General features: G+C 37.8%; 3 protein-coding genes across 3 annotated transcripts; all 3 read right to left on the bottom strand.

Moving 5' to 3' along the window:
* Window positions 1-20: 20 nt before the first annotated feature.
* On the bottom strand, window positions 21-1,358 carry LOC104447271 (UPF0481 protein At3g47200). The gene has a single exon (XM_010061032.2). It carries the CDS (start codon window positions 1,356-1,358, stop codon window positions 21-23), a length of 1,338 nt encoding a protein of 445 aa, XP_010059334.2.
* A 5,699-nt stretch (window positions 1,359-7,057) lies between these two features.
* On the bottom strand, window positions 7,058-10,873 carry LOC120286063 (UPF0481 protein At3g47200-like). Its single transcript, XM_039311907.1, has 2 exons — window positions 10,657-10,873; window positions 7,058-9,208 (listed from the first exon to the last, which is right to left on the bottom strand). Exon 2 carries the CDS (start codon window positions 8,941-8,943, stop codon window positions 7,693-7,695), a length of 1,251 nt encoding a protein of 416 aa, XP_039167841.1. The 5' UTR covers window positions 8,944-9,208; window positions 10,657-10,873; the 3' UTR covers window positions 7,058-7,692.
* LOC108959613 lies at window positions 7,088-7,477 on the bottom strand. Its single transcript, XM_018873482.2, has one exon. It carries the CDS (start codon window positions 7,475-7,477, stop codon window positions 7,088-7,090), a length of 390 nt encoding a protein of 129 aa, XP_018729027.2.
* Window positions 10,874-11,143: the final 270 nt, after the last annotated feature.

Genomic DNA, 11,143 nt, shown 5'->3' with positions numbered 1-11,143 from the left:
CAACTTTTATATGCTTCCTGCTACTTGGGATGATAGTACTGCAACACAGTATACATTGTTTGAATGATGCCTACAAGCGTCACTATAACAGCTAAGCCCGAAAGAGCTGACCATGGGTTGTCATGAAAAGCATTTAGGAGTTGTGCCCAGCAAAGATGAGCCTGCTCATACTTAAAAGACTCATTTAAAAATGAAAAGTGCGACGCTAGATAGGTCTTGAGGATGTCTATAGTAGCATCCTTGCATATGTCACCGAAGAAGTGTGCAACATCCTGGTTGCTCATACCGTGATTTGATATGACTTTACGGTCACGCAAAAGCTGTACGTCATCAGCAGTGTGAATGAGGCATCCCATGAATACTGCATAGGCGGTTATGTGCCCGTCCTTTTGGCCACGGCACTGTTCAAAAGCAACCATATTGGGGAGGATGCAATTGAGATCATCATCTATTGCTATTTGTGGAATTCTGACGGTTCTGCGTTCACTGTCAAATTTGATCCCCAGGAAGCTGCTGGCTTGCCCCTGCTTGAATCCAATTCCCACTCGACGGAGCTCTGAGGCAGATCTAATCAAACGACAGTATGAACTCTTCTCTACTGGATTGTCTTGTTGACCCTGAGCTATTAAACTCAGACGAAAGGAATCGAGTAAATGCACTCCTTTTATATTGATCTGTCTTTCCAAGACAAAGCCGGGTCCTGCATCGAAAGAGATGAAGAATTTGAAGGCAAGATTGGCCAAGGACCGCGTTCCTTTTGGAACATTCGTTGTTTCAAACAAATCCTCGAGAACAAAGTATGGGACCTGGTTCTCAAGCCGAAGAAGGTCCCGTGCAACAGAATTTAACACGTATGAATTATTTAATGGGGGATCCATCCGTATGACCCCTGCGATTTGACGGAGGAACTGAATGATGAAGCATCCATCAACAACCATCATTTTCACAAGATCAGGTCCGCTGAAACACTTGGTGATCTCCGAATAGCATTGCCGGATTATTTCCACTTTCGATGCCACTTTATTGATGAGGTCCTCGAAGCCGACACCGTGCGGTTGAGTTTGGTCCAGCATGGTCTGGAGGTATGTCCGCTTGTGCTCCTGAAGCATCTGCAACGGGGGTTCCCCATGGTGGTATGGGCCAATAGAGACGATGCGAGGCCGAGACGCCTGGGCATTTCCTCCGGCAAGTGCCAGAGGAACTCTGAAGATGCTACATCTGCTTTCGTCTGCTGATTCATTATTCCATTTCGGCGCTACCTCCATATATTCTGACATCGAAGCCAATGAATCCCGCCTCATGAGCTCGATCCCATGTTCCTCAGCGGTTCCTTGACCAACTCCTCCATTGTTGTCCATGCCGAGTTAAATTGTAGAATCAACGTGAATTTCTTGCTGGGATTTCAATAGCTAGAGAGAGATTTGAAAGGATACGAGAAGTGTAGTGTAACCGTGAAAAATGTGAGGGACATGTAGATATTTAAAGAGGGCATGGAACAACCTGGAGCGGCCAGTGCGGGGATGGTCTCAGTGGAGCAGAGGAGAGAGAAGGAAGAGCAAGTGTAGCAGCGGACAGAGACAAGGACGAGGGAGATGACAGGGAGTAGAACTAGGTCCTAGAGAGCCACGTTTCGTCCGTTGAATGGGCCGGCCTGCCCTTGGTCCCACTTCCCTCTCTCTCTTTCTCTCTGTTATTTTTCTCTTCCTTCTCCCTCTTCAAAAGAGGACTTTTTTTTTTTAATTTTTATTTTGGGGTCGGAAAAGAGGACTTGACTTACATGCAGGCAAGTCCTCGCTCGTTGGGGCGCCTCCGTGGAGTGGGTGGGGTTGCGTCTCGGGGGAATATCCAAAAACGCGTGGGCACAAACGAAGCAATTTGCATTGATGGATTTTGACTAGCCATTTTCACGGTAGGAAGACTAAAAGGTGAATTTATAACTTAAATTACCCAAAAAATTTAAAATATAAATCACAGTAAGCAATTCTTTTGTTTATGCTTAGGGAGTATATATAAATCTTACGAAAATAATTACAAATCAATATATCATGTGGCCAATGACTAGGATTGGACAGGGTTTTCCTATCCCATATATGAGTAAGGCTATTCATATCTTTACTAGACCGACAAGATCAACCTTCATTTCTCTTTTGCTATCTCCTTTGACATAATTATTTTCCTTTTATGATTTTTCATGAATTTTAGACTTCTTGTTATCTAGAAAATAAATAAAAAATTACTATTTTCTCCTTCATTGCTATTATGATGACAATTGAAAAACACATGCTCATAGAAATTTAAAATGATTGGCTTGAGAAATTTAGGCGAGGACAAGAAGCCACACGAAAGACATAATGCAAGTAGTTCAAGAAGAAAGACAAAAAAAAAAAAAAATCAAAATTTCATAAATATGAATGAATATGAAGGTCAATCTCTTCACAGCCCATTTATTTAGGGAGGTGCCAAAGCAACCAAACATTTTTTTTAGGAACTACAGTCGGCGCGAGGCGAAGAAGGCACACAAAAGACAAAATGTAAGTAGTTGAAGTCAATGATTTAGTACAGAAAAAAAAAAGGCAAAAATCATTATGAATCTACCCACTTTTACGTATTTATATATACACATACACACATTCTAGACAAAATAAACTTAGACTAATTAATTGATGTATGCATTCCTACTACTATGGATTGGCTCTAAATGAACTTATAAGATTTGAACATCACGAGAAAACTCTTCCATATCTAAGGTGATGCGATTTTGAATTTTGCACACTTTACTTTCAAGTGAAACTAAATATTAAATTGCACTAACATTTTTAGGAATTAATGAATTATTCGAGCAATATAGTTAAGAAAAAAAATAATATATGATGTAAACTGAATAGACACGAGCACCCACACGTAGATACACTTTTTTGAAGTGCAATTGATAAATTTACTATTTTCCATAAAAAGCTACAAGTAAAGAGCATCTACACTTTTTCATTTCTTTTGGGAAAAAAATGCTAAAAGAATAATGATAAGTTGTTGCCTCCGACTCCCTTGCTCTCCGATAAAACTGGCATATGGGGAAATGCTAACATTCGTAGCTATTAGTTTCTTAACGTGATAGGTGTACTTTAATGTTATGTTGGCATTTTTTCCTCATAAAGCTTGAGCATCAGTTGCATCGACTGTGGAACTAGAGTGATAGACCAATTAAATGGACTTCATCTATCACAAACCTCAATTGAAAATAAAGCCTACCTCCCCACTCTATGTTTTTTTTTCTCGTATACTAATATTGGGGCCACGCACTACACACGTCGTGTTCGTGATAAGCCATTTTTTTTTTTTTTTTTTAAGAAGCAGTGTATGCGTAATGGGTAATGTATGAGGGATAGAATAGTGACTAGACGGGCAGTTTCAATTTTGATTCAAGGGTAATGTAGGAAAATGAAAAGTAAGACAAATGAATATTTTGACGCATATATATAAGTTGGTTTTGTAATTTTTTATTGCTACATGTATATAAGTTGGTGACCTCCTTGAGTGTTGTCAATGCTGAGTTAAATTGTAAAATCTATGTGAATTTCTTGTTGGAATTTCAATAGCTAGAGTGAAAATTGAAAGCTATCAAAAGTGTAGGGTATCTAGGAAAAACGTGAGGGGCAAGTAGAGATTTATAAAAAGGTCTTGGAACAAGCTATAGCGGTAAGTACTGGGAAAGGTCACATGTAACAAAGTATAGTTTATTTCTGTCATTGAAAATGAAAGAGGGCTGCTCTTGCAAGCGGCAAAGTCGTCGGGTAGCTGACAATGACTGCCTGCTGACTACTGTTGAATGACGATCATCGCCGGCTGTTGGATAAAAAATGACTAGTGCTAGTTTTATATCAAGACCGGTTGGAAATGTTTGTACGTTAGAAACGACGACCATATCGAGGAGAAGAAGACACGCGAAAGGCCAAATGTACGTAGGTTAGTGCGTGAAGCAGTTAATTTTATACTTAAATCATTGTAAGGGACATGTGAAAATGAGAATATTAATACGACATTAATACGAATATATATATATATATATATATATATATATATATATATATATATATATATATATAATGCATCGTTTTGGTGATGTCAAATCTTCATTTCCTTCGAATTCTTGAATGCCCATCGAGCAAAAAGGATCTGTACAAGTGCGCCAGCTGGACGGTGAAAAAAAGGAGTGATGAAAGAGTTATGCATTGCACTTGCAGAGTTGCATCCCAAAGCTTCCGGAGGTGCGGAGGTGCACAATTTTTAAGGAACTGCGATCAGATCGAGGACCAGAAGACCCCACAAAGGAAAAAATGTAAGCAGGTGAAGTCCATGATTTAGGACAGAAAGAAAGATAAAAAGATCGAAATTTCATAAAATAAGTGATACTGAGCTCGGTCTTATAAGAAGTTGCCTAGATAAAGACCTTTTTAAGGAAGTGCATGTTGGGCGGGGACAAGTAGCCACACAAAAGACAAAATGTAAGTTGGTGAAGTCAATAATTCAGTTTCGACCAAAAAAAAAAAAAAAGTCAATAATTCAGTACAAAAAGAAAGAGAAAAATCGAAATTTCGATTAAAATGTGGACATAAAGTAATTACGTATCTTTAAGTGGTTTCAATAATATTTTTACATTTGCATGCATACTCGAAAAAATAGGATCTAACTACTTAATGGATGTACAAATTGGCTCCAAAAATAAACTTCTAAAACTCGAACATGATGAGGACACTCTTCTGTAATTTAAGGTGATGGAAATTTATATTTGTGTCATTTACTTTGAAGTGAAAGTACATATTAAATTGCACTTGCACCTTCGCAATGAATGACTTTTTCAAGCAATGTAAGGAAAGGAAAAAAAAAAGAGATCTTATTTCTTATGCAAATTGAGTCGACTTGCCTTCATTCGCTCTTCTAGATTGTTGAAAACGTTTTAGTGCTGCCTATATGTATTAAGACATTTTGTATCCTAAAACATTTTGGAAGAGTGGCCCTCTTTAAAAACCAGCTTTTGTTAAATACAGAAATTTCTAAATATTTAGTTGTAATTATTCATCGTACTATTTTAGGACTACGACAGTTTGAAGAATATTTTTGGTATATCATGATAATATATTGATATCGCTTCTAATTTGTAAAATGTTTGAATTTTCTATTCATTTTGCAATGAACTTATATTGCAAATGAGACACGATGTAAAACTTTTGTAGGAATGTTGGGCATCGTAAAGTTGGAGGGGGATTAGTGATGGCCTTTCTCCATCGTATTCGTATGGTAAATGCGTTTGTTTACAATGAAAAAACCACTTTTAGTAGCCTTTCTCTTCGGTTGTAGCCTTAAAGCCAAAAAGATTATCAAAAAAGTCATAAAAATATTATATTAATGAAAGAGGCGGTGACTGGGGACGACCTCCTACCAGCCTTTAACCAAAAAAAAAAAAAAAAAGGAAAAAAAAAAAAAGACAAAATTTCAGATTTTTTTGAAAAACTAAAAAATTTCATATGAGTATCAATTGTGCCACATAGATGGTTGGCATCCATACTATTAATTTCTGATCAAATTTGGCCGGATGGACTACAGTGATAAATTGTCAAAAAGTTTAGGATTAAATTAGCCAAATTAAAAGGTTTAAGATTAATTTTGTACAAATGTAATATGTTTAAAACTTTCTTTTTTACACTAATCTTCCCGCTTAGAGCTTGCCCACATTGGTTTAATATATAGCCGCATCCTCTCGTTGATTAATATACGTACATAGATACATCGACGAGTGCCCAGACACACACACACTTCATACACATGTTTGAATTGCAATTGATAAATTGACCATTTTCCATTTGAAAAAAGAAAAAAAGAAAAAGAAAGAAGAGCGTCTACATTTTTTCGATTTCTTATGGGAAGAAATGCTAAAGAAATGATGATAAGTTGTTGCCTCTTACTCCCTTGCCCTTCGATAAAGCTAACATATGGGAAATAGTAACATTCACAGTGGCCATTCACTTTCTCTTTCTCTCGTTGTATAAGGGCTAAGTTTTCTTCTCTCCTAGGAAATACTATGAATGCGAATTTCTGTAACAGGTCGCAAAAAGGGAAAAGAAATTCTTCACGGAGCTCTTTCCTAGGATAGGGAAGCAAAATGGAGGGAAAGTATTTTGTCGAAAGATATACCTCTAGGAGACCCATTTGAGTTATAAAGTGCTCATCAATTTACGTTAGTATAAGGTACATAACGTGCTACCATGTCATATTAATGGCTTTCTTTCCTAATAGCCAGATTTTGATGCACGCATGCTTTATAATTTGCTGAATTAATAGTTGTCACTTATGCAGAATGCGAAAGGAATATCGCACGTAGGCTTCACGAGTTGGCTAATTTGGCATTCGACTTATCTCACAAGAGTAGTCAACTGGAGGAACGGGTTTTATGTCGCAGTGACAGTGACCTGGGCGACGACTTCGATATTTGGAAGAGACAACTCGTTTGACAAAAAAAGAAAATAAGAAGAGACACTTGAGAATAGTTTGACAAAAATAGAGATACATACATTAGCCGCTTCGCACTAGTCTTAAAATTTTCGCAATTTTTTGATGCCTTGCGCTCTTTCTGGGTGGAAAGGTTCAAGTATTTGTCACACAAGTATTAGCATGCTAATAAAATAACGATGGTTTTTCACCACCTTCACTTTTTTCGCATTGTTGTGTAACTTCAGTTTTATTAGTTGTAGAACTCTTTTTAGTCAATTTAACTTCATAAACTGAAAAATTCTAGAAAAAAAAAATTGCACGGTTTTGAACTGGGCGATCCAGTCCTCACCAATCCTCAATTCCATGGAACTAGCTAGTAGCTAGGCCTAGGGCTAGGTAAGCTCCAGATTCCGGGCAGACGCAGATTGTCCGTCCATGCTCTCTCCTAGTGATCACCACTTTTAGTAATGAAAATTGTTCATTTGCTTATACAAAATTATTCTGGCCACAAAGAAAGTATCAACAACACAAAAGATTCACTGAAAACAGAGTTAACACGTGTAATGGAATTAATACGAAAGATGGAGCTTCTGGACGCTTAGTGCTACCTAGGATGGTAATACTGCAACACAGTGTAAACTGTTTGAATCGCACCTGTAAGCATCAGCACAGCAGCTATAGTCGACCATGTGTAGCGACAGGGAGTATATATCAGTTGTGTGAAGAAAACACGAATCTGTTGATGCCTAACATAGCTGTTGACTCTTGCAATCTCCGACTCTAGATAGCTCTTTGAGACGTCCCAAACAGCGTCTTTGCTAACATCACGGAAGAAGCTTGCAATACCCTTCTTGCTCACGCCGTCATTCCACATGATGCCATGGTCACACGAAAGTTGTGCATCGTTAGCTGTGTCAATGAGTGATCCCATGAATATGGCATAGGGAGTCAAGTGCTTGTCGCAATAGACAAAACACCGTTCAAAAGCAACCATATTGTGGAGGATACATTGGAGAGTGTCATCGATTCTTAGTTTTGGAATTTGCATGATTCCCGTTTTGGAGTCAACTTTAATCTCGAGAAAGGTGCTGGCTTCTCTCCGCGCGAATGCAATTCCAGCTTGATTGAGCTCGGAAGCAGAACCGATCAATTCATAGGACGAGCGCCTCCCTTCTGGACCGATGATTTGCTGACCCCCAGTAATTAAGCTCAGCGAAGTAAATCAAGTAAATGCACTACTTTAAAATTTCTATCTCTTTCCGAGAAACGGTCAGATCTTTCCATGATGCCGTCGAAGAAGGAGACGGCAAGAATGGTCAAGCTGGTCTTTTCTTTTGAAACATTCGTTGTTTCAAACAAATCCTCAAGAACAAAGTAAGGGACCTGGTTCTCAAGCCGTGAAAGGTCCTGCACAACAGAAATGTACATGTATGAATTGTTTGATAGGATATCGTCGAACTGTTCGGGTCGTGAAATTTGACGGATGAACTCAATGATGAAGCTGTAAGAGTTTTCATAAGCAACCATATTGGGAAGGATGCAATTGAGATCATGATCTATTTTTATTTTTGGAATTCCAATGGTTCTGCGTCTACTGTCAAATATGATCTCCAGAAAGGTGCTGGCTTCACTTCGCTTGAATCCAATTCCCAATCGACAGAACTCGGAAGCAGATTTGATCATATGATAAGATGAACTCTCGTCTACTGGATTATCTTGTTGATTTGTGGGTATTAAACTCAAACGAAATAAATCGAGTAAATGCACTCCTTTTGGTCTTTCCCCGACAATAGCAGGTCCTTCTAGGAAGCAGCTGAAGAAACGAAAGGCAAGATTGTCCAAAGACGAGGTTCTTCCTGAAACACTCGTCATTTCAAACAAATCCTCAAGAACAAAGTACGGGATTTGGTTCTCAAGTCGTAGAAGATTTCGTCCAAGAGAAAGTAACACGAATGAATTGGAATTGATTAATAGGATTCTGTCGGGCGGTACATATCCTGCAATTTGACGGAGGAATTCAATGATGAAGCATCCATCGAGAACCATCATTTTCACAAGATCAGGTCCATTGAAATTCTCGATGCTCTCCGAGTAGCACTGCCGGATAATTTTCTCTTTCGGTGCCACGACATCAATGAGGTTTTCGAGGTGGATACCGTGCGGTTGAGTTCTTTCCAGCATAGTGTGGAGGTATCTCCACTTGTCCACCTGAAACATTTGCAGCGATTCTCCATGGTGGTACGGGCCAATAGAGACGATGCGAGGCAGGGACGCCTCGGCAATTCCTCCGGCGAGTGCTTGAGGGACTCTGAAGATGCTACGACTATCTTCACCTGCTGATTCATTCAACAATTTCAATACTGCCTCAATATCTTTTGACATGGAAGGTAATAACTGCTGCCTCATGAGCTCGATCTCACGTTGGGTGGCTACTTGATGACCTCCTCCATCGTTGGCCATGGGCAAGTTAAATTGTAAAATCAACGTGAATTCTTGCTGGAATTTCAATATCTAGATAGAGAATGGAGAGGATATTAGAACTGTAGTGTATCCATGAAAAATGTGAGGGACATGCTGTCACACCTCAAAATCCTACAAGAATAGGAGAATGTCATGGCCATCTTTCCTACTGAAGGACACAGCCTTAAACCATACCCAAAATCCAACTCCCAAAAGTCTTGATCAATAGCACTATCTTACTATCAATAGCTGCTAACTTGGGAACCTGAAAAGATTTGAAAGGAAGGGATGACAACTAAAAGCTAGTGAGTAGCATATATTCTAAGCAGATCGAACAATCACTATATATATATATACAAAGAAAAACTAGAAACTCATACTTCAATCTCATATATAATATTTCAAATCAAATAAGAGTTGTCTTATTTCAACAAAGCTTTAAACAAATAAAAAATACTCATTTAATCACAATCACAATTCAAACATCAATGGTCTAGACCATGAATCAATTTTTATATAAAAAAAAATCACTTCTATGATCCATTTCATTGATCAATCTCAAATTATATATCTATGGTCTATCCATCAACCATCTATTGTTTAATATATTACTGTGGTTACGACATAACGTCTGGTAATAAAGTGACCAAGATTTCCTTATTGGCAAGATCTCCACTTTTTATAAGGTAATGGCTTTGTTCAAAAAGATATCATAAACTGGTATGCATACCAAAAAACCCCTAATTGGATGCACAGTCATATTGAACATCAAGCAATTATCTTCCCATAGCAAAATTTCAATCAAGAATCAATCTCATAAACTACTAAACATTTTACAACCTAAAATAAATAATACTTTTGCAAACTCATCTCATCCTCTGAAAGTACCTTTCTCAAAACATTTATAATATCTTTTAGAAATCCTTTCATAAACTAGTTCGTAAAGCAACACATACATACATGCATACATACATGTCTCCACAATATTTAGTATAACACGTTTAAAAAATTTTCGTAAATAACCAAGGAGTAGATGCTCGATCTAGGTTTTTATGCAACAATGGTGTGATTTCTTAACTCATAGTATATATATAAAAGAGATGATACCACTCACTTGGAAATGCCTATAATTAAACAAAAAAGATTATTCAAACCGTTGAACTCGCAATCTTATCAAATAAACAAAAAATGATGTTAAAATCAAGTAAAATACTACTTTAACTATAACTCAATCAAACTAAGCTTAAACGTTGACAAAACTACTCAAACGCACTCATAAATCGCTCTTCCAAAGCCATTATTTAAAGTCGTTTGCAACGCGAAGTTTGAGAGTTGAACTTGATCGCACCATGACTTTTTTCACCAGACTTTATTTCACGTGAAGTTATAGTTAAAAGAAATATCTTTCAAAATACTAGAAAACCCATAACTTGGCTGACCCAAAATCGAGCAAAAACCAACAAAAAACTGTTGGTTGCTATTGTCCATCACACATGTACAAATTCAAAAATTTGTTTTGGAAAAACTGTAAGCTCAAATCGAGTTCTGTAAAGTCCTACAACTCTATAACACTTTAAACTAGCAAAACCCACAATTTCTTAGCTTAACAACTTCAAAATTAGACTTTGTAGTTTAAGTTTTGATTAATCTCGAATTTAACCCTTAATTCCGAAAACTTTTTTGATTGGGAGAGTGAAGGGCGCAAGCACTTACCCAAACATTGCGAATTAAAGTAAATTTGGCTTTACGAGGCGTCTAAGGCGAGGATTTGGAGTCCCTCCTCCTTTCTTCTTCTGCTCCTCTTCCTCCTCTTGCCCCTTCTTCTGCTCCTCCTCCTCTCTATTCATTGGGCGAAGTGCTCTTTCTCCCTTTCTGGCCTTTATCTCACGATGACCTTCTTTTTCTTTTTCTTTTTCTTTTTCTTTTTCTTTTTCTTTTTCTTCTCGTGGGCCCCATCTTTGAGGTGTGTTTCTCAGTGTAATACTAAGAAGTGGATGATAAGATACCTGCGCTGGACATGAATATATATAGAGTCTTGCTTGTGATAGCTGTACTGCATAAGGCATGCAAAAAGTCTACGTTAATTGTAAGGTGGAAAATTTGGTTCCATACTCTGCGGATATACAACTAAAAAACCGTTCTTGTCCGAACATGCGAAACTTTAGGGACAGCCGTGGAGAGCACGAGTGCTTCCTGTACA

Source organism: Eucalyptus grandis, chromosome 5 (genome assembly GCF_016545825.1).
Source record: "Eucalyptus grandis isolate ANBG69807.140 chromosome 5, ASM1654582v1, whole genome shotgun sequence".
Classification (NCBI taxonomy): domain Eukaryota; kingdom Viridiplantae; phylum Streptophyta; class Magnoliopsida; order Myrtales; family Myrtaceae; genus Eucalyptus; species Eucalyptus grandis.
Note: the sequence above shows the minus strand (reverse complement) of the source record. Positions and strands in the feature narration are given on the sequence as shown.